Source organism: Botrytis byssoidea (assembly GCF_014898295.1).
Source record: "Botrytis byssoidea strain MUCL 94 chromosome Unknown BBYS_004, whole genome shotgun sequence".
Taxonomy (NCBI): domain Eukaryota; kingdom Fungi; phylum Ascomycota; class Leotiomycetes; order Helotiales; family Sclerotiniaceae; genus Botrytis; species Botrytis byssoidea.
The window spans coordinates 2,273,842-2,300,837 of NW_024065845.1; the positions used below are offsets into that span (position 1 = coordinate 2,273,842).

The 26,996-nt window shown below is 42.4% G+C and overlaps 8 protein-coding genes across 8 annotated transcripts; 3 read left to right on the forward strand and 5 right to left on the reverse strand.

Annotated features, from left to right (window-relative positions):
- Window positions 1–356: 356 nt before the first annotated feature.
- On the reverse strand, window positions 357–873 carry EAE97_002799 (uncharacterized protein; the record flags this gene model as incomplete). Its single annotated transcript, XM_038873311.1, has 2 exons — window positions 357–377; window positions 436–873. The coding sequence occupies 2 exons, from the start codon at window positions 871–873 to the stop codon at window positions 357–359; spliced, it is 459 nt and encodes a 152-aa protein (XP_038736517.1).
- A 2,405-nt stretch (window positions 874–3,278) lies between these two features.
- On the reverse strand, window positions 3,279–3,908 carry EAE97_002800 (uncharacterized protein; the record flags this gene model as incomplete). The annotated part of the gene is made up of 1 exon (XM_038873312.1): window positions 3,279–3,908. The coding sequence occupies one exon, from the start codon at window positions 3,906–3,908 to the stop codon at window positions 3,279–3,281; it is 630 nt and encodes a 209-aa protein (XP_038736518.1).
- A 506-nt stretch (window positions 3,909–4,414) lies between these two features.
- On the reverse strand, window positions 4,415–9,832 carry EAE97_002801 (uncharacterized protein; the record flags this gene model as incomplete). The annotated part of the gene is made up of 3 exons (XM_038873313.1): window positions 4,415–5,350; window positions 5,404–9,417; window positions 9,470–9,832. 3 exons carry the CDS (start codon window positions 9,830–9,832, stop codon window positions 4,415–4,417), a joined length of 5,313 nt encoding a protein of 1,770 aa, XP_038736519.1.
- A 1,733-nt stretch (window positions 9,833–11,565) lies between these two features.
- On the forward strand, window positions 11,566–13,141 carry EAE97_002802 (uncharacterized protein; the record flags this gene model as incomplete). Its single annotated transcript, XM_038873314.1, has 4 exons — window positions 11,566–11,629; window positions 11,706–12,035; window positions 12,159–12,601; window positions 12,701–13,141. The coding sequence occupies 4 exons, from the start codon at window positions 11,566–11,568 to the stop codon at window positions 13,139–13,141; spliced, it is 1,278 nt and encodes a 425-aa protein (XP_038736520.1).
- Window positions 13,142–13,754: 613 nt separating this feature from the next.
- On the reverse strand, window positions 13,755–16,748 carry EAE97_002803 (uncharacterized protein; the record flags this gene model as incomplete). The annotated part of the gene is made up of 1 exon (XM_038873315.1): window positions 13,755–16,748. The coding sequence occupies one exon, from the start codon at window positions 16,746–16,748 to the stop codon at window positions 13,755–13,757; it is 2,994 nt and encodes a 997-aa protein (XP_038736521.1).
- Window positions 16,749–21,044: 4,296 nt separating this feature from the next.
- EAE97_002804 (uncharacterized protein) lies at window positions 21,045–23,712 on the forward strand. The gene is made up of 5 exons (XM_038873316.1): window positions 21,045–21,421; window positions 21,472–21,505; window positions 21,556–21,747; window positions 21,801–22,381; window positions 22,540–23,712. The coding sequence occupies exons 1-5, from the start codon at window positions 21,143–21,145 to the stop codon at window positions 23,596–23,598; spliced, it is 2,145 nt and encodes a 714-aa protein (XP_038736522.1). The 5' UTR covers window positions 21,045–21,142; the 3' UTR covers window positions 23,599–23,712.
- A 25-nt stretch (window positions 23,713–23,737) lies between these two features.
- EAE97_002805 (uncharacterized protein) lies at window positions 23,738–25,124 on the reverse strand (the record flags this gene model as incomplete). The annotated part of the gene is made up of 4 exons (XM_038873317.1): window positions 23,738–23,985; window positions 24,045–24,183; window positions 24,238–24,929; window positions 24,991–25,124. The coding sequence occupies 4 exons, from the start codon at window positions 25,122–25,124 to the stop codon at window positions 23,883–23,885; spliced, it is 1,068 nt and encodes a 355-aa protein (XP_038736523.1). The 3' UTR covers window positions 23,738–23,882.
- Window positions 25,125–25,882: 758 nt separating this feature from the next.
- On the forward strand, window positions 25,883–26,996 carry EAE97_002806 (uncharacterized protein; the record flags this gene model as incomplete). The annotated part of the gene is made up of 5 exons (XM_038873318.1): window positions 25,883–26,271; window positions 26,323–26,482; window positions 26,537–26,704; window positions 26,762–26,796; window positions 26,852–26,996. The coding sequence occupies 5 exons, from the start codon at window positions 25,883–25,885 to the stop codon at window positions 26,994–26,996; spliced, it is 897 nt and encodes a 298-aa protein (XP_038736524.1).

Consider the following 26,996-nt stretch of genomic DNA (forward strand, 5'->3'; position numbering starts at 1 on the left):
TTGCATTGATCAATAGTCAAAAGTAGTGTTCAATAGTTCGGTCATTGGGTAAGATTTTGTTCAATACATTCAATGAGGATTACAAGTCACAGATAAATTATAGGGAAAATTGTATGTGTGGAAAATAAAACCTGTCTATTGTTTGTATTTTATGTGTTCTAATTATTATTCATAGTCGTTGATTCGTTATTGTCGTTGTCATTGTTGTCGTTGCTGATCGTGCAGTCAGCAATCGTCAACCCATATAACACAGCCCACCAGGCCGTACGCAAGAGTAACCAGTCTAATCAATCCTGTTTCACCCAGGCCAATAAGCTTCCTTTGCATCTGTCATAGTTTTGCGTGCAATGAAGTGCTCATGGATCCTCGGTTTGATTCTAATCCCATTTATCAGCATTTGAGTCACTTAGGTGGAAGGACTGTTAGAATACTTACATCCCTGACGGCATAATTATAGTAACAGTTGACATTGGTTGCAGGGCTATAGAAAGCCTCTCCAGTGCCTTTAATGGCCGCAGCTGGGCCAGCGAAACTGCTAATGGTGGCCGATGCAACAATCTCTTGATAAGTCGCTAACGTAGCATTTTTTGGGATAGCGGCGGTCAATTTGAACGGGGATTTAATGGCGAGGTTGAGGCCTTCAAAGGTCACTGCTTTTTTAGCGTTGATGACACCGACAGCTTGTGGTTCTGGGAAATCTGGGAGGAAATCTGGGTAGTACCAGAACGTGGAGGCATAGGAAGCATGTGTGACATTGTTGTAGCAGTTGGAGAGGATGTAAAGTTCGGCAGTATCGCGCTTGGCGGCGGGAATAGGTGAGGAGACAGAGATGGTAGTGAGAGCCAAGAGGCCAGTGATCAATGAGGCAAGCATGTTTGGTAATGTGAGGTTGATAGGGAGGATAAGGCAGATCTTATTGGGCGGTATGTGGTGTAACTGAATAGTAGATAGAATTGAATTCTCGTCTTGGTGATGATGGAGAGGAATATCACACAGAGACAACACTTCCTTATATAATTCTTAAGCAGCTTGGATTGGACTTGCTCTGGAACAACCTCTTCGCGCGAGGAATAAAAGAACTGCCTCGCCCATTTTTCCCAGTAATCTGGACCTGATGCTCGTGTCCAAAAATGGCCTGACGAGCTTCGGTATAGCAAGTACCAGGTTAGTTCACGATAGCGTAATCGCAAAATTTGCAGTCAGAACTTGCTTCCCTAAACCCCACGCCTTCAACGAATGTCAAGAAAACTACAAATCATGAATACCACTATAGAAACCCGTACCTGTAGATCTATCGACCCACTGTCTCTGCGATGACTTTTCATATCTGCACCGGAGATTGGGACTAATCTGGGTTGGAACTAGGCTCCGAATTCCGAGAAAATCGACGTGCAGCCTTCAACATATGCCCTCAGCCGATAGAACATTTCTGCACTGCAATACAATGCATCTCGCATATATCTAGTACTGTGGACAAGTAAATAGCTCACTCCATAACTGCACTTGCGAATAGAAACCTGTTCATAAAAGCTGAACCATATGTAACTCGCAACCATTAGGGAAAGGTGTCCGAATGGCTTGCATCTCGCTTACAGAATACTAGTCTATCGAGTCTATTTAATATATGGAAGAAAACAATAAGGAACGCAATTGATATCGAGGTCCAGAGTTTCCCCACTTAGAAATAACTACTTTGGCATTCCAGGATAAAGAAAAACGAAAAATAACGATGGATGGATTGTCCACTTGCTTACCGCAGCCAGCCTTGAAGAAAAACGTCGGAATTATTAACCCCCATGTTTCCGCTTGCCCCGCCCCGCTTGGATCCTACCTCGGCTTCACCCAAACAAAATCATACACTGAGAATACTAATACTCAGATATTTAATCACGAAATCAGTATTCGATTACACTGTACCGTATAAAAGACAAAACATTTGAATAATTCGAAGGGGTTTTGATATATGCATCTGAATTTCGATTCTAAACGTTAATTGTTTGAACTGATATCGAATATTGGAGAGTGAATGTGATATTCTTAGGTGTCTCGTTTTTGCGCCCATGTGAAGCTCGGTCACTGGAATTGTCCAAGATTTTTTTCTTCCAACATATCCATGAAAGATGTATCGACGCCTCTATGACAAGTATCTTTGATCGGAGCGAACTAAAAGCCAGTTGTTCGGAGAAAGCACGTTCTTGGATGCTGCGAAGTTGTGGCTGCATCGTGTAGCCTGTGTGGACGTGTGTGAGAGAGAGTGTGTTGTGTGTGTATGTGTGTTAGTAGCCATGCTCAGCCATGGTATAGGATGTATGCTGGCTGAGGATAGACTGCATCTAGGATCATTGAAATGTCGGTCTGCACCAGCTGCTCATGGATGGAAAAGCCTAGAACAGTGTAGGTACTTTGCAGCCAAAAGACTTCTTGATAATGAGTTATTTCCGACAACGATGGGTCATTGTCGACTTCAATCCCATCAATATCGGCGAGTTCCAAATGAAATGCAGCGATGAATTCCGGCTTGAGCCCGCTCGAGGCCCGGTTGTGGTTGAAGAAAAGTTCATTAGGGATCCATCAAACAAACCCCAACGCTGATCGGATCTCGGGTTCTATGGAAATCAAGTCGGATTGGCGAGATTCGCAAGGAATATGCAGGGAATCGCTGCAACGTACTTCATTGGAAGGTGGGTTTTCCCGCCTTTTGACAACGGTTCGAAAGTGCTGTGAGATGGACCGTTTTAAATTTTACAAAGTACTTCGGTGGCAGCGGTATCCGGGAGAGTGGAGTGCGAGTGGGGTGGGAGTAAAAAGGCATTGGAAAGGAATCATCTTCAACTTCATTAATATTGATCGATATCAAATGTCTAATTTTAGCTGCCAATTTTTCCTTCTGTGTTCCAATGTATTCATCGGGAAAAATTTGTTGTTCCAGATTCCATATCGATAAATTCGTGTTATGCTGAAAATACCATCCCGGGGGATCCCTGTCTTTCCAAGCTCGTCTGAGATATGGAACTGCTCAATTTCGATTGTTGTGAATGGTGCTAATTCGCATGATATTGAAGGCTACTCATATTCATAGACCCACCATCATCATACCCTTGTGATTTTTAATAATAGCCAACACTTCACCCTGGAACATAGAGGATTTTCGTTCTAGATTTCAAGCAGAATCTTCAAATTCTTAGACTGTTTGACGTATCGGATTCAATTTGGATGTTGAATTAATCTCCTTTATGAAAGCTCACAACTAGACCGCGCCTGCTATCTCATGTCCACCCCTAAAGACAAGAACATTTCACAGCAAGATATCCCAAGACTTTCGCAAAGCGACCAAAGTATCTATTGCATTTGTCTTCCTCGTCATTTTCCCGACGCTCAAGCATCTCGGAGATACTCCTTTGCTTTGCTACCTCCGCTTCATCTCTCATCGGCTCTGATCCAAGACCTCTGTTCTCAATCCGCCGTTCATGAGCATCAAGATTCACACCCTCAAGGATTTTCTCACCATTATCTCCGGTTTCTTCCACAAAGGCAACAGATCTTCTCTCTTCGATTCTTGACGTCCTTGAGCCAGCACCCGATCCATAACCAAAATCACGGGCTATGTTCAAGCCAGGTAAGTCAATACTAGGTTGACCAAATGTTTCTTCCTCTGGGAGTGAAAGTGTCAATGGCGTTTTAGATCTCAATGCACGTTCTGGTTCTCCGAGTTTGCAATTTTTCACCGAAGAAGGTGGGAATGAAGCTGAAGCATTTCGTGTGAGATTTTTATTTACTTCTTTTGGTTCTGCGCGATATCTGATGGGACAACTCAATGAAGATGTATGAAGAAACGAAGCCCCAGGGGTGGAGGGTCGAGAACAAACCCGTGTTGGAGGGTTCAGGATTGAGAATTTTGAATCAATCATATTCCTGAGCTTTTCGATTCGCTCTTCCGAGGCTGAAATTTGTATTTCCAGTTCTGGTGTTTTAGAAAGAGATAAGCAAGAGAAACAAAATAAATGACTTGAAACACGAGGCTCATTTTGGTTTCAGAGATATCTTAATTAAGACATATAGTGTTATGTTGAACCCATTGATGTTCCACATGTCAACCAATGTCTTTGTCCTGGGAAATTGGTGTGACGGCGTTCTTCTGTGAAAGATCGAAGCTTGAGTATCCTCTCAGAACATTGAAACTGTAGTGAGTTTGGCATCTTATGTGGCTAAGAGTCTACTTCAACTAATCTCACTTTGCACCTTACCAATTTTTTGGATGATTTCAAAAGAATTGGTAACATCATTGGAACTTGTCGAAAGGATTCCTTCTCAGCCCCCCGGTGGCTGCAATGCGCTTCAGTTGTCTGTTTTGTGAAACTTCACTAGATGATACAGAGTAGGGAACTTCCTCATTCCGACAGATTAGAATGTTACCTCACATAACCAATAAGCTCTGTATGGCTCCCACACTAATCGCGGTAAAGCTAACCATGTAACCCGCGATCGTGAAGGCATCCTGAATACTATGCTTATAAACTGCCCAAAGAACTCCAAGCAGTAAGCTTCCAATCCCAAAGACAATAAAAGCAACTATCCAAATGCTTTTCATGTCCCAACCTTCCACAAACTCTAGTCCCCAGCCAAAGTTTGTAGGTTGTCCAATTTTACAAGAAAGTTTCTCCTTCAACTTCTTAGGGAATCGGTCAAGACATACAGTATCTTCATCGGCGTGATGTGGATGTAGAAAGAGGTGCATGAGATGATTATCACCAATTGGAGGAATCACTTCCGGAGGTGCGGGCGAGTAGCGATATTCAATGTGGTCGGGAGGTGGTATGACATCCTTTTGACGCACGTCGATGAGAGAGCTGCGGTACATCTCGAAGTGGACAAATTTTATCGATTTGAGAGTCTTCAATGATATCAGGTTCAAGAATCGACCTCTCATTGATTTATAATTAGTTCGAAGTATAGTGAAGAGTGATTGATCAGATTTAGGTTCGAGATTGTGAAGACCCAACTGCAGAAGCCTAGTAGCGTAGCGACCGGATGGGTAACATAGAAGAAGATACACATTCTCCACTGGAAGCGGTATCGGCTTTACGGTGTTTGGATTGTTCGAATCGAGTTGATTCTTTGATGGTTCGTGGGTGGGTAGGCCAGAGGAGAGACTTGTTCTCGAGGACTTCGAAGACCAGACAGTGAAAATGGAAGATAAGCTTTTCGAAAACGATTTGCTGCAGTCACTGAATCTTGAACTTCGGCTGGTATTAGTTCTACCAGAGTCGCTACTTGTGAGAGCTTGCTTAAGTCGGTTTGCTGCTCCAGGACGAAGTTCGGTGAAATCATCATAAATTTTGTGTCCACATTTCTGTGGTTGTTAGTTCGTGATTAGAAGTTTCTGGGATATCGCGTAAAACTCACACAGCGCCATTCAATCCGTGTCTTTCCAGTTGCAACTGGCGGTCTTCCCCGTATCGAAACCTTCTCAGAAAACAGTGCCAACTTTTGCCAGATTGGTTGATATACCCCTCTAACTATTTCTGACAGTGTGTCTGCTGAAGGCTGTTGGAAATTGTTCAATGCTGTGAGCTGCGTTCTACTCTCCCCTACATCTTTAGGAGTCGCAGCAAATTCATCCTCGAAGTCATCAGGCATTTCGGGTAATGCAAGTGCCCAGTTGTTTGTCTTTGAAGATGAACTATCTTGTCGAGCGGCTGCCATGGGTGTTGATGCGATTGTTAGCTGTGCTTTCTGTGGATGAATGAAAATCCGTAGTTTCTCCCGGAATAATTCGAAGGCTCTTGACTCCTTGACAAATAGTTCAAGATGTTGAAAGTCGTCGGAAACATCTTCCGAACTCTCCGATGCACTATCCGAATCGTCATCTATGTCCAAATCGCACTCCGTTTCTTCTTCTTCAACATTCAAAAGGTTAGCTCCATTGGCGTCACTGACATTATTTGAGCCTTTTTGTCCCTTTTCTGTCCGAAGAGTGCTGCAAATCACATGTGCAGAGTTTCTTGCACGAAAACGAACAAGATGTGCGGCCTGTCGCTGTTCTCGAGTTTGAGCTTCTTTTCGTAGTTCGACGGCAAAGCCCTTCAGTAGACGGCTAAGATTTCGCTCAAATCGTTCCCGAGACATTCCATTCTCCTGCAACGCATCTTCGCAGAGTGGCTTTATGATCGCATCTTCGAGAAGTAAACGAACTAAGCGTTCAGTTGCAGTCTGAGAGACTGAAAAAGATGACATTGAGGACCCCGTAGCAAGTGACATTGCTGAAAATATACTATCTGCAACTGATACAACGGAATCCGTAGCGGAGAACTCGAAAGAGTTGTCGCTTTGGTCATCAGGTATGTCCTCGATAGGTAGCCTCGAAGGAGAATCATTGTTTCCGCTATTTTCAGACAATGTCGATGCCGAGAGAGTTGAAGATCCCAGGCCTCGATCGTTTCGGTGGTGGGTAAGAAGATCACGAATCGCTTTGATATGGACTTCTCGATACATCGCTAATGTTGTTCGTGGCCAACCTTTTTCGTGTAATTTGCTGTGGACTTCATTTCCCAGCATTTTTATCGCACGATCCAATTCATCACCATCCATTTGCCCTAGCCACTGTGACTTCTCTAATATCAACTTTGCCAAATCAATTGCCGTCTCCGCTAGTTTCTCTTCAATATCCTGCGAGTCAACAATCTGTGGGCTCGCCGGAACCTCGGGAGTATGTATCCATATTTTCCCTGCTCTTTGATATTGGGACAACTTCATGATGTCTTTTATTCTATTCTCAGACATATGTTTTTTTATGGGATCTTCCTGTTCAGCCATAACAGAATCAGATACCTTCAAATATTCACCTTGAGATGTTAGTAGACTCGTATTCACATCAACAGTATCTCTAGCCAACTCGCCACGGCTTTCTATTCCTTTATCATGACCAACAACAGCCCAATCATGATAATTCTCCGACCGTCGAAGTCTCTTGGCAATGTTTGTATCGTAAAAACCTGCATGGTCCTGATATTCGGCAGAACTGTTTTCTGCGTCTAAAGAATATTCAGATTGGGTAGTGTTATGAGCTTCGCTAGTTGGACTTATGGTCGAGTCGCATTCAATAGTTCGACCAGAACTTAAACATTGTTCATCATTTGAAGCTACAATGTAGTTTTGGCTTTCGACAGAAATAGAATTTAGAACTTCTGGACTGATTCCGTGTCGCCATTCGTCGGCAACAGCTATTTGCTGCTTATTGGTCATGAGATCCCGTTTAGCGACCAAGTCACCCTGTTTCATGTTAATACGAGTTGAAAGAGCATGAAATCCTCCACTTGCCGTATCATCTCTACCAGACTCATTGTATAATCGCTTAATGGGAGGTAAATCTGACGAATCGCTGGATGCCAACTCTCCAATAGTGTGCTCCGCTAGAAAATTTCGCTTCAAGGATTGCCAGCCAAGTTCAGTCAAAGGGCGGACATCTTGGATAGTTGTTCTATATAATGGTATGCTGGCTAGCAAATCCTTGGTTAAAGGTGGATCAAGTTCCGCACAACGTCTCTCGATCTCTGCCCTTCTTTCAGCTCTCAACTCCGCAATTTCGAGTGTAGTTTTTTCTGGCATGGGCTTTGTGTATCCATATCCATCGTGACCTAATTCAGTAGACAGCTGACTCGAACTCTTTCGGAGGGTATCCGGGTTTGATTGAATACCAATATCAAGTGTTTTACTTTCCATGGCATCCTCCCAAGGAGTTAACTCTTCAATATCGAGAGATTGACTTGCGACTGGAGATTTGGATCCAGGCGTGGAAAATGCCTCATTCCTCCTTTCTTTAAGCTCGGCGCTGCCTTTATTTGGTCGCGATACAGTATCATCCCCATCTTCCGAGATATTTCGATGATCACGCAACCAATGTGCCAATTCTGATGAAGAATTCTTCTCAACAGCAGCCATGAAAAATTTGATCTGCGAGGATTTATCAGAAGAAGTAGGGTCAATTCCGAAGCTCTTCTCGAATCTGAGATAACGGTAATGGCACTGATCAGCCGTTTTAGTCCCAACTACTGTTGAGACAGCAGGCCAATCTTCCAATCCGAGTCTGGCAATAGTTCGTAGCAAAGAAGCATCTTCTGAGGTCGACCATCGTACAATATCAAATTGATTTTGAGAGCTGACATTATGCGAATCATCAATGTTTCGAAAAGCTTTCCCAAGATCTCGAATATTGTTGCTGGTGAATTTCCTCGTACCTGTGAGATCGTCCCTTTGCTTGAAATCAGGTTGCGAAATGTTCATTCCTGCTGGCCCATCTTTGACTATATCGGGAGATGACTCCACTACAGGAGCTGTCAATTGTCCAAAGAGTCTTTGCGCTTCCTGAAGCTTGCCCTGCTTTTGATAAACATGACCGAGCCGGTTCGCTGTATTACGAGTTGTGGGGTCACTGCTTCCCAAATATCTTTCAAAATTAGCCAAAGCTTGAAGATACATCTCCTCAGCTTTAGTCATATTACCCTGCCGATAATAAATGCGACCAAGGTTGTTTATTACTGCATTTATTAGCATTTGCGTGGGACCGCTAGCATTTTGATACCCATTTAGAGCTCGTAAATACATGTGCTCAGCTTCGACCAGCTTTCCTTGATCGAAGTAAACACGAGCAGTATTTTTCACAGTATCAATTGTGGATATATCGTCGGGACCTAATTCTTTTTGCTTGGCCTCAAGCGTTTGTAGAAGAGCCTTCTCGGTCTCCATCCATTGTAACTCCGAATCAATATTAGAAATCGCCGCAGCATGCTCTTTTGACTCATCTGCTTTGAGCTGTTTTATTTTTCGACGATTCCGGGTATCTGGATCCACTAACAACGGTGTTTCCATATATTGACGATTTTTCAATCGTCTTTCCATGTCATCACACAGCCTATTGATTTCATTTCTAGTTTCGTCTGTTGCAAGATATCTTTTTTGTGTTATACGTCGCTGTAGGTCATCGAATTCCCTACGATGACGGCTCTTCATTTCCTCGAAAGTTTCAAATGCTTCTCTAGTCAAATCATCGCTTTTTGGCCGAGGTATCTCTACAGGAACAAAAAATTTGCTTGCTGCGGAAAGCTCTCGATGATTTTCGGTGACATGATCTGGAGTTGATTGACATGGTACAGGGCTAACCTCACGATTGACCGCAGCAGGTAGCATCTCTGAAGATGATGGTTCGCGGCTAAATTTCACACGAGTGCCGCCATCTGAGTCTAATTCTACAGGATCCAGACGAATTTGAGCTGTCTTCAGCCCTACAAAGTCGGGAGGTTTCGATTCGCGATGGGAGGCAGAGAGGTCGTATCTTTGCATTCTCAACGGAATGCTGGAAGCTTTAAATCCTTCTGGCTGCTGCCCATATCCAGTCTTCTTACAATTCGTGGATATATGTTTCTAGTTATAAGTCAGATTCGACAGATTCGATTTAAATTTTAGGTATACTAGCTTCAAGATCATCATTTGTCGGAAACATTCCCTCACATTTATCACAATTGAAGGCCAGCCCAGTCGCATGCTTGTATTTATGCCATTGAAGATCTTTAGCCCTGTAAAATGATCGAGGGCATTGATCGCATTCAAAGGGAAGCGGCAACTCTACATAGCCTGTCTGGACATCGGAGTGTATTGCCTGCGAATCACCGTTGTGACTATTTGCCGAATCATGGAGATTGCCTGATGCAGTGCTGTGTGAGGCTTCGCGCCATCGATCTCGCGCTCCATCGCCATTATCAAAATGAATCACGTGGCCCTCCGCCTCTGGTAGTGTCTCCGGCAATGGCTCTGGAAACGGAAATTCAGCGTCGGACATCGAGGAAGCTGGCTGATAATCACAATCCCGACATGCGATACAAGCGTTAGTGAATCTAGTGAGGGTTGATAAACGATAGATGATTGAAACAACAAAGTCGACGCTTAAAATGATATGTAAACTGTAGGTGGGGTGCTGAGCACAATTTCTTCACCCGTCGAATGCTTACATGCATTGCATGGGGCTGTGTGGAGTGCAAGGCAAGTCGAGGGCGAAAGGTTCGCCATTATGCCCAATCGGTGGTCATCAAATCGAGATAGTGTAACCAAGAATTTACACCGACGATTGATGAAGATCATAGAGTCATCAGATAAAACGGAAAATTTTTGGTTCTGGAGCAAGGAGACGAAGGATTGGTGAGCAAATCCTTCGAATGTAATGGTAGGTAGTCAGGCAGCATGGCCTGAGATGAGATTATATTTGCAGGGAAACATATTCTAGAATACAATCATTACCACAAGAAGATGTGGAAAGATTGAACTCTTTGAGTAAGATATAACATGATGGGAACGAATCCGAAAGATGCACAATTTTCTGGTTATAGATATTTTGGGTTTAGGTGAATTGTTGTTGATATTGGGAAGACGCGTCAAGATTATTTATCTTTTAGACTTTCTTCCACACTGTCTGTACGAATTTATGGCACAAGCTAAGCCCACGATAGCCTGCCTCGAGCCGGCCTTAAGGTTAACCTTAATATTCCAAGGTTGCCCACAGAAATGACTCAATATTGATGGAACATAAGGCGTTGGCTACTCTTTTTGAACCTCAAGTCAAGGACTAATATATTATATTTATATTTCAACCAATGAGCCAATTCATTGTCAATCGTTCCATCGAAGAAGATCCATGAAAGGCATACATGGAACAAATTCCCAGAGTCGAGTCCGTTTTACGTGATATGCATGCTGGTCGGTTCCGATACAAACTGTCACATTGATGTCCATTATTCTCATACTCAACCCTCATCAATGTTTACAATCATGGCTATCTCATCTTGTGTTCACTCTTCCATATTGTTGAACCATGATAGCCCAACGAAAGGACCAGAAAGAGACCATCCGTGTAAGGATACGAGAACACGGAGACTTAAACGTTGAAAGATGGAAGAAAAAGGCAGAACAGACAGTCATCATCTGGATTCTGGATATTGTGATGTCGATTCATCGAACAACATACTGTAGATGTTCGCCCCTTCATCAATTATTACAACCAATGAAATGATGCTTGCATAATATTCATCGTTGCAACAAGAAGACATCCACAACTTCAGAAGTCAACCTTTGTATCAAAATAGATGAATGATTCTTCCAGGATCTACGAAATTCGGATGATTATCCTGATGTGGAATGGGACGCCTTTATTGCTATAAGCATAAATGGTACTGATACGGAGAACTACCCCCTAATACGACATTTGAATGCCCCCAGCTTATTTTTTGACTTTATTTCTCCATTACAAGTGGTCATCATCAAGAGATAATTGGCTTCGCCCACCCAATCTATGTGAATAGGCGCAAATGTTGAACGGGCGCAGTAAGCCACATTTTACAGCAGAACAATGGACCATGATAAGCAGAGGATGTTCGTATATATTCTACCTGAACCTCAAATCTTAGTGAACAAATTTTGCTAACAACATGCAGTTTATGTCATTTTTGAATGATCTGTAGAGAGATTTCCATTCAACATGCATTCATAGTGTTCGCTTCATCGTATTGAGTTTTTGTTAAAATGAAGTTTCCTAATATTGCGATAAGTTTTGCTGTGCTCAGCGAACTTCGGGACTTGGCATGCGGTAAGATTAAGCGCAACCCCGATACTTAAAAGACACTACTACCGCCATCAAAGTAACGACTAATGAAACTTCACAGTCTCTGCTCTCACAGTCTTTGCTCCTTCAGATGGTCCAGTCTATTCCCTGGGTATTCCTCCGACAACGGTTTCGGCTGGCACCGGAAATATATATTTCCAGCTCAGCGCACCAGATACATATCAATGGGCTGCACTAGGTATTGGGCGCACCATGGCCGGTGCATATATGTATATAATGTATAGCGACGGCAAGGGAAACGTCACTATTAGTGCGAGGGCTGGAGGACAAGGTCATGTAGAGCCAAAAGTTACTGGAGGACCAGGAGGCCAGGTGCAATTGCTTGCGGGTAGTGGAATTACCGGAGGAGTGATGACAGCGAATGTTCTGTGTAGGTTTTGCTATAGCACCCGGAGACTTTAGTTGTTTCTTAGCTTCGGGAACAATCTAACAATATTGATACGGAGATTTTATCAACGATCAGTTCTGTGTAAGCTGATGGGCATTAAATTAGGTACGAACTGCCCTCTTCCATCCACAACATCCACCGCTTCACCATGGATCGCGGCTTGGCACTTGGGCTCTCCGATCGACGGTACTTCGACCTCGTATACTATAAACCAACACGACGATAGCAGCTACCGTCAATTTACCTATGACCTCACAACTGCTGTAATTGGAACGGATGAGAACCCATTTCTATCTAATGGTACAACTACACCCATGTCGGGAAGTGGAAGTGAAGAGCATGGAATGTCGGCCTCCACACTCAACGCCTATAGTATTGCCCATGGCACTATAATGAGTATTACCATGATTATTCTCTTCCCGCTAGGGGCAATACTCATGACTATGTTTGGAAAGTGGTGGATTCACGCAGCGTTTCAAACATTCAGTTTGGTGATGCTGATTGCTGGTTTCGGATTAGGTGTCAAGTTGGCAATGTCCAAGGACTATGTATGTATTTTCGGACATCCACCATTGGATTCAATGATTTCTTATGGAGTCTTGAGATTCAATGTTCAAATTCACAATGTGACAACTGACGTATAATAGCTATTCAAGAATGAAGGAAAAACGCATACAAGCTCTGGTCTAGCTCTTTTTGTCCTCTTAATTATTCAAGCTATCATGGGCGTCATTCATCACCTCGCTTACCGAAAACAACACGTTAAAGGATTTCTGGGATATATACATATTTGGTATGGCCGCTCTTTACTCATTTTGGGAATCATCTGTGGTGGCTTGGGATTGCAATTGGCAAGAAACACGAAAGGTGGTGAGATTGTTTATGGACTTTTGGCGGGGCTGGTTGCCATGTCTTATTTTACGATATTGGCGTTGAAGACTATGGGAAAGTTTGTGGACAATAAAGCGATAAAGAGTGGAAGTGGAGAGGAAGGAAGAAACACTGAAGAAAGAATCCCTATGAAGGGTAGGATACCGGCGACGATCAAGCATAGTAGCGAGCGAGTTCCGGCGACTAGTCGCTTATAAAATTTACTTACGGCAGACATCGGCTTGAAGGAAAAAACACCCCAGGCAGTGCGCAGTGTGTAAGTTTTGAGAAAAGGATATTTCACATATGTAGCAATGAGTAATCTCTAGAATGGTGTCATCGAATATGATGTCGGCAATGCTCGCATGTATATATTTTAGGGCGCACTTGGAATTAAGAGAAATCTTAATATTCAGTAATGAGTCTCCATTTGTTACTTGAGTAGGTTTCGACCCCTCAAGAGATTCCAGTAGTAAGCACGATTTGAGTGTTGCCAGAAGCATACATCAGCAATCTCTGAAGAATGAGATCCTATATATAGTGTCAGGGAGGTCGATCTCATTGTTCAACATGGCTTTCATTTTTGATCAGATCACATAGATTAACCGCAGCTTGGACCTCTAAGATGATGAATGTCTGTTTTGTATCTCTCTCGGTATTCACCGATTTGAGTTTGAAAGTATAATGCCATTATTTCATGATTTCTGGATCTATAATCTACAAAAGAACTACTCTCCAATTAATTATTCATTGCATCACTTCGACATCAAGTGTTGGTCGAAACTTCTTTCCGCTTTGATATGACTTTTCCACCCTCAAAAAGAGTTTACCTCAAGCCCACCTCAACACCCAATCACTGCTCCATGCTCCATCACTGGTGATATTAGATAATCCCTTGATGTCGAGTACTTGGCTAGTAGAATTATACGTCCATCCACTGGTCAGACTAGCACCATTCAATGTAACGGTGTTAATACTTGTCGAAATACCCATGATGGTGATATTTGCAAGTGGATTATTATCAACATAACTACCTCGGCCTGATGCATAAAGTGAATTCTGCGTCATTGAGAAATCGACCCAAAGAGTAGCATTTGGAGCCACAGATTCTCCATCATCTAGGTAAAGTTCACCACTAGCAGTTCCTTCTAAGCTGGATGCAACTAACAAGCCCCATGGATTATCTCTACATTCACGAGTCGTCAATGCAGGCTCTTGAATTGGAAGAATGGCGCCACCCCGAATGTAAACTGGAATATGCCCAAGTGGTGCATCAATTGTGACGTTTTGACCGGGAGATGAAGTGATAGCAGATTGATTATACCAATCATACCAGACCTGCCCTTTTCCAGATCCAGGGAATACACCGTCGACGGTAGTAGCGCCTTGCTCTAACACGGGTGTCACCATGATATTTGGGCCGAGTAAGAATTGTCGATCCGCAGACGCTAGAGTGGGGTCATTAGGAAATTCCCAGGCAAGAGCGCGCATCACGGTTGAGCCAGTGGAATGAGCCAGGTAGAATGAAGTATAGATATATGGCAAGAGAGTATATCTGATTGTAGTGGCTGCCTTCGTTGCATCGATGACGGATGCCCACACATAAGGTTCTTGGGAGGGGGCGGCCAAAGTATTATGATTACGGTAAAAGGGAAAAAAGGCAGAGAGTTGCATCCAGCGATTGCAAAGTTCCTCGTCAGAATTTCCAGAGAAGCCACATGTATCTGCGCCAAACATAGGAATTCCAAATAAAGAGAACGACAGAGCTTGGGGGATTGAGAAGAACATGTAAGCCCACAGGGAGTAATTATCGCCACCCCAATGTCCGGCCCATTTTCCAGATCCTGCAAATGTAGAACGACCAATGATAAATGGTCGTTTGGATGCAAAGACATTGAGGAGAGCATGATAAGTTGCATTCAAAATTTGGTGGCCGAACAAATTATGATAGTCGTATTCTTGAGTCCCACCATGATGTGTTGCGTTTGGTGACACAGCATGAACATCCAATGAACCTAAGAAATTGTTGATGGTGTATGGAGGGTAGATTATATCGCGGACTCCTGGTGTAGGTGTTGTGCGGATGTAACTCGTGGATGAGGACGATGATGAGGCGGTTGATGTAGCGTAAGCGGAGGACTGACTGGCAGAAGCAGAAGATGCAGCTGCCGCTTCAGTTGCATTGGTAAGATTAAACCCTTCTGGGTAGATAAAGTCGACATTCCCTGGTTCACCAGGTAGAAGGAACGGTGGATGGACGGGATTGAGAGTGAGATTATTGCTACCGCATGATCCAACACAAAAAGAAGATACTTCACTCATGTCAATCCAAATGCCATCGAATGAAAAGTTTGAATGCCATGCGGTCAGCTCGTCTGACCACCATTGGTGTGCTCCAGTGCCATTCAACACAGATCCAATCCAATCAGGAAAGACCGTGTACCCAGGCCATACACTTCCTATGTACAAACTGCCATCAGGGTTCAACATGAAACTGTCGGTTTCATTGCCACGGTTGAAAGGAGGGTATGCATCAGTTTCACTCTCCGGATTAGGGATGTAGATTGCAGAGTCAACAATTGGAACAAGATGTTGTCCATTATCATGAAGTTTCGAAAAGAATTCAGCACCTTCAGAATATCCAAATCTGACTTCGTCAACTGCAAAGTCACGGTATTGATTCATGTAATCAATATCCAACCAGATCGTTTCTAATGGGAGGCCAAAATTTGCGAAATTGTCTACTACTTTGCCGAGTTGAGTCCAGTTTGCGTAACCCCATCGACATTGGTGATATCCAAAGGTAAAATATTGTTGCATCGCTGGGAGTCCAATTGCACTCATTTGATATGCTTTGGTAACCTTTTCTTGTGTTGGGCCAGCATAGAAATATAGATCAATACTACCACCGAGAGTTCTCCACGTTATGTTTGATGGTTTCATCAAGACTTCCTGGCCATGGGCATTTCGTTGATAGACACCATGAGTGTAAGAAACATAGTCTGCGGTGACATTCGTTGCATTTGTGACGTATGTCAAGTTTCCTGTACTTGCATCAACTTCGTAATATCTTGTGTCAAGATAAATTCCATGGTTGCCATAAATATTTGCGTCGATATTATCACCAACATCAGCAGCCCAGAAAGTACGAGTAAAGTTATTGCCCATACGAAATCCATGGATGGATTCTCCCAAGCCATAAAGATTGTAATTTTCTGGCAGGGAACTAGCAAATTCGATGAATTGGTTTTCGTAAATCAATTTAGTGCCGTTGGTAGAGAAGAGAATATCGCCTGTGGATTGACGAAAGATTGAAAACGAGAAGGATGGATCATTGCTCCATAAAAAGCTAAGGTCACTATCCAGAGTGGTAGAGTTCGCATCGGCATCAATGGAGGGTTTCTCTACAAGAGACTCTGGGAGAATAAACCAAGAGCTGTTCGAAGGTCCAACATAAGTAGGAACAATCTCCACATGAAGACGATCTTTCGATTGGTATTCTACTGTCAGATTGAGGAAATCTATATCTGTTCCATAAACATTGCAGGAATCACCAGCTAATGATAAAAACGCCGTCAATCCGTGATTAGTTCGCTTGATATTTGATGCCGTATAGCCCGGACAAACATCTTGCGGATTGACCGCTTGCGGATCTTGGATATTTGGGATAACAGGTGCGCTCACGTCAACCGAAGCGGGAAGTGTATAGACGGAACGATAACTTGTGGTAGTATTTGGGTGTGAAGATGTTGGACTTTGTGCAAGTGTTGTTTGGAGAATTGCTGTGGCAAAGGCAGTAATTATGATACCAAGCCTACCCCCCATTGTTCCTCGGACGGGTTTAAGGTAGTGATAAACAAAGTCAACAATAAGAATCAGGAACAAAATAGTCCATAGGCCAAAGTATGTTGGAGAAGTTGATGGCTGAGACAGAAAAGAGGTGATGATAGCATCCAGAGAGCAATTGAGTGAGTTTATATAATATAACCATCCCTCCTCCGCACTCCGCCTTTCGCCAACCCCGCTCAAGAAAAGATTCCGTATTAAATAGATCCACGTCATGAAAGCAAAATAAGACTTACGAGATTAAAGGATGTGATGTTGCGAGTCCTTGTTAGCTGCGGATAGAAGATTGACACCTTCAAGATAGAGCATGTACAAAAGGGCCGAAATGTATGCAAGAAGTGATGACATATACTTTGGACGGAAACATAGTGATGAATGTAGAAATTATCAGCAGGCCAATGTTTTTAGGAGAAGCATGTGATGTTGAAGTATACTGTAATTGTAAAAGTGCAGTGAAGTACCTGGTATCATGTAGTAGGTAGGAGGTGGAAGGTGGAAGGTAGTATGTGGTTCGAGTGTGGTAATGGAAATGAACGTGGGAGTGCGGGAATGTGGAAATGTGGAAATGTGGGGTTGGAAAAGGCCGGGGAACGAGGGGAATTATTAGTGCAAAGCGGCAGAATTAAGGCGGCCTAGCATGTGCCCAGGTAGTATTGCGCTGGTAGTCGTATGGAGTAAAAGTATATCCGACCGAACCTTATCGTGAGAGAATGTAAGGAAGCGGGTTCCAAAAAAGGAACAAGGAGAATTCCTGCGAAAAATACAGCGAAGAATGTAGCGAAGTGGAAAATTTCTGCCAACATCGAGTGTTGTGACAGGATTATTTTCAATCTTCTTTATTCTCACCATAAGGCCCGTACGTACCATGGCCCTGAGACGCGCGAGGTAATATCATGCCGTATTGACCAAGAAAGCTATCAGTACTGTCCGCCAAGTCATTCAAAAAGAATCCTTCATTGAAAACCAAAAACCAAAAGCCAAAAATACTTACCTATGTATATACCGGTATTGAGCATACTTCCAAACTCCATAAATTCAAAAGCAAGGTACCAGATACCTAGGTATATCAACTACTGGTTGTTCAATAGTGGCAATACTACCTGGTAACTACCTAGGTAAGCTTACCAAATCATTCTAATCTGCCTACCTAGTACCTAAGGAAAGAACGATAATCATACAGTAAAATGAATTTCCACCCTCTTCGATACTTCTCGTGTCAATGATGCGCAATTCATTCAACACCGATATTGTCAACTTGACATAAACTAACAGATAACGTATCGAACTATTGAACTATCGATAATCATATCCTTGATATGGGAGTTAGACTGGCACACCATTGGCAACAGTTTCACACTCTTTGGTAAATTGTGAGCTTGCCTAGTATCCTACTTGCTTTTGATCAACATTAACTTCCTCTCCTTAGGATTATCACTTTTCAGCATTCGCTACATTCTTCGCTCAATCTTGAGCACACTGCAATCAAGTGGACTCCTTGCGAATTGACTGGCTTATTGTGCGACTATGGAACAGTCAAACTGTAGGCTCCAAGCTCAACACGGAAATATTAACGAGCATCACATATATCTCGACTTCTGTCTTCGACATCAGTCAAAGTCTTCTGGCATATGGCTCTGAATCGCACTGCCTAGCGGTGAAGGTGGAAATGATATCCAACCAAATTGCCATTTCTGCAGTCCACCCCTCGAGCGAAACAAGCAAACAAACAAACAAACAATGTGTAAGAGATTGGGGAAGTTAAATATGGAGTGGAAGTATGGAGCATAATACTGTCATGGAAGAACTGCCTTGGTGACTTTTTGTCATCAGAATTGATACCCGGATTCTCAACCCCAAACGCCCTAGCTTACATAAAAAGTGCTGCGTTGGATGATTTTCGAATTTCCGTGAAACCCATCCATAAGCATCCGTCTTATCATCACGGACGCGTTAACGAACCACTTTTATGTCGAAGATTTGCATCTAGCTTTGGGTGCATCAAAGTAGACAAAATGCCTGCCGGTGACCATCGGACTCCGAGTCGATAGCATGCCGGTGACCATCGGACTCCGAATCGATAGCATGCCGGTTGACACTTCCTACTGCATATTCAACGTTACCTGACACTTGGCTTGCCTCGAGTATTGCCGATTTGGGTCAGAACAAGATGTCACAATGGCACCACTCTGCAAAAAAACTCCAATTCTCTCCAAAATTAAGACTGATTCGCTTGTTTTACTTTTGGTAACGGTAACTTTTACTCTCAAATAGTTATGCGGCCACTTTATACCTCGGTGTATCACACAAGATACGATTTATATATTACTGTAAGTAATAACAACATGGTTGTCCCGGTAATCTTATTTCACCAACACGTTCAACATGGCATTTGGTATGAATTCTGTCGACATTATTTATCCCTCTTAGTTTTATGGAGTTCGTAATCTTTCAGATGAACATCCAAATGCCGATATTCGATGTGGAGGCCCCTGTTGAGAATCGTCCGTGTTCGAGACTATCTGATGATCTTTTGCTTACCAACGACGATTTCATGACGAAAGCCAAGCAGTATTCATATATTCTCAACCTACATCTTCGATCTTTTTACTGGGAATGAGCTCGGAGCTCTACAAATCCAATGACTTTTTCCGCAGAGTTTTCGGACTACTATTTATGATTCCCTTAACGTGTTTATCACCGAGTGAATTATATCACCAAATGAATCACTCAATTCACATACAAAATTCATCTATATATAGCTATACAATTTCTTTATTTATTAATAAAATCTTTTAAAAATTTAATAAATAAAATCTAATTAAAAATATATTATGAAAATCTAATTTTTTTTTTGGAATATTCAAATCAATATAAGAATTATTATAGAAATAGTTTTTTTGTAACAAAAATTATAATATTTTCGAATTTTTATTGAATTTAATAAAAACATTTATATAAAAACTAAATTATTATCATTATTTTAAATCTTTCAATTTCCAGAAATAATGATTAGTTATTAAAATAAGAATATTTAAAAATAATTGATTTTAGTGTATTTTCAAATAATCCATTCGATGATATAATCCACTCGGTGATAAAACACGTTATATAAAATTTTCGTTGGGTGTTGCTCAATCTGCGAGCGACTAGTTTCATTGGCTCATTCTCTTCCTTTAATGGTATGCGTAATTATCTACTGTCAAGCTACATTGTGATAATATGACACAAGCTAGTAACTTGAAGTCTCGAACATCAATGCTTACAAAGTACAATACCGTGTGGGGACCAATTGTGTACCACGACAAGGTGGTTTACATGCCAATTTTCTGGGGATCAAAAATGATTCCATTTTTACTTCTATGCACATCCACATACCACCACCACCTGTTGTTAAGCCTTCCTTTGAGCCTATGAGCCTATGAGCCTGGCATGTTACTTACGTCGAATATATTTTCCCAGCATCTAGCAGAGACCAATCCTCAGACCCTCTTCCGTAATTCTCACGTTGCCCGAGTTAATGATTGCATCGCGCATTTAGCAGGCCTTGAAGATAATTCATTGCTTATGGAGTTATTCTTTGAAATCCATTTACCTTCTTTTCCATCTTGTCATACAAGCTTCGCCGTGAACACGCGTCAAATATTTACGCATGGTTCAATCTGAGATGGTGCCATAGTGATAATCTGGAATAGTTGCAAAACCCCTTGGCCACTCCAATCGTCGAACTGTTGATCTTGCTTATGTGGTTTCCACGCCGTGGTGTCTGTGGAGCCTTTTATCTGCCGGGGCATGGATTTGAGGATTAAGTGGAAGTACCGATCGAGAGACTAACGATCATGTATTTGCTTGGATCCAGGATTGACGTTCCCGACAGTCGAGTATCGTGGGCTGCATTATTGGTTGCATGTCATGAATGTTTCATTCTTCATCACACAAGAAACCTTCCATGATTTTCCTTGTCAGTTCCCTGCAGATGCACTTTGAAAAGTCGATTGATAATTAATTCGCTTTGGTCATTGGCTTGCTCTCGAAATTCGTGCTAAGCATAGTTTTATTAACCTTAGCAACACCTACGTAACACCTGCGTACAGTTGCATGGTATAGTGATGTCTCGGCTTCTTGTTGTCGATTGATTTGTGATTCTTAGGGTGTGGTTAAGAATCTGGAAGCTTGGTTTTCGTGATATGATTTCTCATGGATCCATCGAGGCGGGAATATAATTATCTTACCTTGCAATTACTCTAATACCTCTTATGAAATAGTGCCTGAATTTTTTGCATATAAAAAGGCTTTCCCAACTCATCATGTCACAACTTTTACTCCGATAGTTTTTCCTCTAAAGCTAGCTAGCTTGTTTTATTAATTCCGTCGAGATGTACTTGGCAACAGTCCTAAGCCTCGTGGGCTTAGTCGCAGCTCAATGTCCATACGGAATAGATACGCAACCACAAAAGCGCGAATCTAATGATGCTCAAACCAGTAGCTCTAGTTTCTTAGATCAGTTTACAATAAACGACACCAATACATACTTCACTACCGATGCGGGTGGGCCTATACAAGAGGATACTAGTTTAAAAGCTGGTGTGAGGGGCCCGACACTACTTGAAGATTTCATATTCCGTCAAAAGATACAACACTTCGACCACGAACGGGTATGTATTTACTTCTCTACAATCAATGGCTTTACTAACTTATTGCAAAGGTACCAGAACGTGCCGTGCATGCCAGAGGTGCCGGTAAGAACTGCATCATATCTCTTGGCAGGTTATTATTGACATTTGTGTAGGCGCACATGGTGTTTTCACAAGTTATGGAAATTATAGAAACATAACGGCAGCTAGCTTTCTGAATCAAGAGGGCAAAGAAACACCCGTTTTTGTACGATTCTCCACTGTTGCTGGAAGTCGAGGTAGTGCTGATACCGCACGCGACGTCCATGGCTTTGCCACTAGGTTCTATACTGATGAAGGAAATTTTGGTATAAAACATTGTTCTTATCTCAGTAATGCTGAAAAACTTACGAAATTTTAGATATTGTTGGGAATAACATTCCTGTTTTCTTCATTCAAGATGCAATCCTCTTCCCTGATCTGATTCACGCTGTCAAGCCATCCCCAGACAACGAAATACCTCAAGCAGCAACAGCACACGATTCTGCTTGGGACTTTTTTAGCAAGCAACCAAGCTCACTACATACACTCTTTTGGGCCATGGCCGGAAATGGAATCCCAAGATCATTCCGCCACATGGATGGGTTTGGTATTCACACATTTCGCTTGGTCACTGATGCTGGTACTTCCAAACTAGTCAAATGGCATTGGAAGAGTAAGCAAGGAAAGGCAAGCTTGGTCTGGGAGGAAGCTCAAGTACTTGCTGGAAAAAATGCAGACTTCCACAGAAAAGATTTATGGGATGCTATTGAGAGCGGCAATGGCCCTGAATGGGAGCTCGGAATTCAGATTGTGGAGGAAGAAGATGTGTTGAAGTTTGGATTTGATCTTTTAGATCCCACCAAGATCCTTCCTGAAGAGCTTGTTCCAGTGCAAAAGATTGGAGTCATGAAATTGGATGCTAACCCTCGAAATTACTTCGCGGAAACCGAGCAAGTTATGGTAAGAAATTTTCCTGCATCCCGAAAGACTGGTGTGTCCAAAGCTATGAATTGCCCTCCAAAAACCAAAGACTTGAAATATTCAAACGCTTTGATTGCCATTCTACTGTTGAGACTAATGGAAACACTATGGGAAATATCATGCTGATCGTAATCTAGTTCCAACCAGGGCACATCGTGCGTGGTATTGATTTTACGGATGATCCCCTTCTTCAAGGACGCATATTTTCATACCTCGACACACAATTAAATCGTCACGGGGGACCAAATTTCGAGCAACTGCCTATCAATCGCCCCATTGTTCCTGTTCACAACAACAATCGCGATGGTGCGGCGCAACAATATATCCCTCTTAACACTGCTGCTTATTCTCCAAATACTCTTAATGATGGGGCTCCAAAGCAAGCAAATCAAACAACCGGTAGAGGATTCTTCACAGCTCCTGGGAGAACGGTCTCAGGCAATCTAGTAAGAGAGGTCTCGTCAACTTTCTCAGACGTTTGGTCTCAAGCCAGGCTATTCTACAATTCTCTCATCCCAGCAGAACAACAATTCCTCATTAACGCGATCCGATTCGAAACTTCTCAACTTACATCTAGCGTTGTAAAATCAAATGTCCTCATTCAATTGAATCGCGTTTCACACGATCTCGCCGCACGTGTTGCTTCTGTCTTGAATCTACCAGTTCCGGAAGCAGACGACACTTACTACAATGATAACAAGACTGCCTTCGTCACCATATTTGGCAATGAGCTCCCAACGATAGCAACACTCAACATCGGAGTCTTGGTGAGTGTTAAGAACAATGCAACTCTAACACAAGCAGCCAATCTTGCAACATCGTTTTCGACATCCGGGGTAAATGTCAAAGTCATAGGGGAACTCCTTACGAACGGAGTGGATGTCACCTATAGTGCATCAGATGCGACATTATTTGATGGTATCATCGTAACTGATGGTGCCGAAACTTTGTTCACAAACGGTTCAAAATCAACGTACTTTCCAGCAGACCGACCTCGTCAGATCTTGTTGGATGCGTACAATTGGGGAAAGCCTGTGGGAATTTTGGGAAATGCGAGAACGGCATTAAATGTTGCGTCAATCTCTGCTGGACCAGGTGTGTATAGTAATTCAACGAGTGTGGGTGCACTTGTCAAGGAGTTTGAAGCCGGATTGAAGACTTTCAGGTTCGTCAATAGGTTTGCCTTGGATGATTGAAGGAAACTGTCGATGGTTGGCTTAAAAAGTGTATCTCAAACTCTACTCACGCTCAACCAATGATAATATAGAACAAATAATCATAATCATTTCCACAATCAAAATTTTTGGTTCTATAAACTTTGAGTGCTTAAAATTCTGAGATTTTTCAACTACATTTGTGACTAATATTGATCATGAATTCGATCGTCGTTTAATCTTTATCTTCACCACATATCTGATTTTACGCTTGATTGTAATCATTGATTTAGAAAACAAAACGAAATTTAAGGGTAGAAAGAAGTTTAATGCCCTGGCTCAAATATTACCTTGTGCACCTGCATTTTGTTAAAGATATCATATCCTTCGACGACTTTACTCAAGGGCATGATCTTATCAGTCATGAAACTGAATCTTATTAGAACTATGCTCTAGGATGTTTTCAGGATCGGATTCGAGAAACTTACTCAAGTTTATCTTGGTTCTTTTTAAGAACCTCCATAGCTTCTGGGAAAACACTTCGAACTGGACATCGTCCAAATTGTGATTTCACGTTCTTGCCATAGGCCTCCATGCCTGACCAAGGAATATCTTCTTGCTGCACACCTATAATCACAGTTTGTTAACAAGGTGACCTTTTAACCCAAGAAATATACTAACCGAAGCTCGCGATTGTTCCCCATGGCCGCAGCAGATTGAATCCAGTTCTCAGTGCATCCGCATGACCGACACCCTCAATTACGCAATCAGCACCTCTTCCATCAGTCAATTCTTTTACTCGCTTCGTCAATTCTTCTTTGTTCGTCTGATCGTTCCACGGTTCTGCGCCCAACTTTTTAGCCAACTCCAACCGACTCTCCACACGATCAATAGCTATCACGATCTTTGGTTTATACTCCAAAGCATTGATCAAGGCACAGAGACCAACCGGTCCACACCCGATTAAAACCACAACACTATTGCTTATGGTTTCTTGCGACATTCCATCAAAAGCATTTCTAGCGGCAAAATATCCGGTAGGGAAGATATCTGCCATCAAAACTAGCTTTTTCTCATCAATGCCCTCTGGTGCTTTTACAGCTGTTGCATCTGCCAATGGCACTCTCATATACTCGGCTTGACCGCCATCTAGTAAAGGACATCCGAATAACAAACATTTTTCGCATCGCGACGAGTACCCTCTTATACAATAAAAGCATTCACCACAAGACACGGTGAATGGCATGACAATCAAGTCGCCTTTCTTATGTGCCTTTACATCGTTTCCTAATTCAACGATCGTACCTGCGGTCTCATGACCCATGATGAAGCCTGTCTTCGAAGCTTGATGTCCCCTGAAAACGTGGAGTTCGCTGTAAAATCGATCAATTTCAAGCTTCCTGGCCAAAAGTTTACAATGCAAGGTCCACTTACCTTCCACACAATGCTGAGTACTTGACCTTGATTATTACATCTGTCTGATCCACGATTTTTGGGATGGGTCGATCTTCGAGTCGAACATCGAGAGTTCCATGGAATACCACGGCTTTCATCGTTTCTTGAGTCATTTTTATAAAAGACTTCGATGCTTGTATGATGTTTGAGTATTTGATAAGGGATTTGAAGATGGATAATTCCAGTATCCTGTGAGCAGCCAATATAATAAACGACTTTCCACAATACCTCGGAAACTTGTTTTAATGATTATTTAACTTCATTACCGGGATATGCGGGGTGATCAATTCGAGGAGGGGTAATTAGTGGGGGCGTATTTTGTACTTACCAAGTTCTCTCGAAAATCATCTTTTGGCTTGAGTTGGGTCCAATTAGTCGGTTTACTTAAACCATGTTCAACATTTTGAGGCGTCGGGCGTTTTTATGATGTGCGGAATCGATCCATCCAATCAATCATCGATAGAGAGAGAGAGTCTCGAGAGTGTGTAGAATCTTGCTTAACCACGTACCAATTATAGCTTGGAATAGCTCAAAGTAGAATGTTTCTTTTTGTTCTTTTTTAGCCCACATCTAGCATCTCATCACTCACCTGAGCTCACAGCTTACATGTTTACCTGAATGTACTAACTAATATTTGTAATTGTGTCGTCCCAGGTTAAGCATTGTAAGATGTGATAGCTAAAAACAAGGTCGCACTGGTTCCATAAAGCGGGGTCGAGTGGATCATATCGATCACCGGTATAAGAATTCATGGAGATCTCCCCACCAGATCTCAATCTCCAAAAATCCTATTTATATCAGATACTAATATCATAACATTAAATTTAAGTATTCAACTCTTCAAACAACAACTCCGATCGCATATAGAACAATGGCAGGAATACAACGAGCTCTCGATGCAGGCGCCGTACCTGCTCATGTTTCCAATGTCTGTCCTCCAGGGACGCGAGCATATTTACTCGAGCTCGGATGGCTGGAATGTGATGAGGGGTTTGTAACAAGAGGTGGTAACACGTCGTTGAAGTCTACAGAAGGAGAGAAGTTCGTGAACAAGAGAAGAGAACTACCAGTATATGCAGTATTGATTGATCACCCTTTCGAAGGTGTAATACTTTGGGAAACAGGATGTGGAGTTGATTATCCTGAAGTTTGGGGTCCACAAGTAGTCGATATTTTTGCACGAATTAAGTATGAACCAAGACACGAATTGAAAGCAGCAATTGAAGCAACAGGGCACAAATTGGAAGATGTCAAAAAAATGTAGGCTGCCTTTGACAGATGAGCTAAGAAGATACACTTACCGAAAAATAGAATCCTCGGCCACCTGCATTTGGATCATGCAGGTGGATTGGATCAATTCCTAGAGAGAAAGGATGTCGAGATTTGGGTTCATGATAAAGAGTTGCGTTCGGCATTTTGGTCTGTTGCCACTGGTGCTGATGTTGGGGTCTATTTAAAACATTATTTGGATGTAAGCTACTCTCTTGCTATGATTGATGTCTCATCAAATGCTGATTCCGAAAAGCTATCGTTGAATTGGAAGACATTTGATGAGAGAACCGTCGACTTTTGTCAAGGAATTACTCTCCATCACCTTCCTGGTCACACAGATGGTCTCGTGGGAATGCAATTGAACCTTCCGGAGACTGGAACATTCTTTTTTATCAGTGACCACTGTCACGTCATTGAAAATGTTAGTGAGATTCCTCCTTATGTTGGTCAATGTTATAATCTATTAACAGCATGATAGTGGCGAGATGGAGTACCTCAAGGATGGCTTGCACGGTATGAAATGCTGGATACCACTGAACGAAAAAACGAAGCTAATATGAAATTACAGTGATCATCCAGCTTGGTTCCAAAGTACTCAGCGATTGAAACGGTTGGAATCTACAACCAAAGGTCGAGTGATACCAGGGCATGATAAAGAGACATTGCTACAGCTTCAAGGTGAGATAAATGATGGAAAAGGTTATCTAGCATAA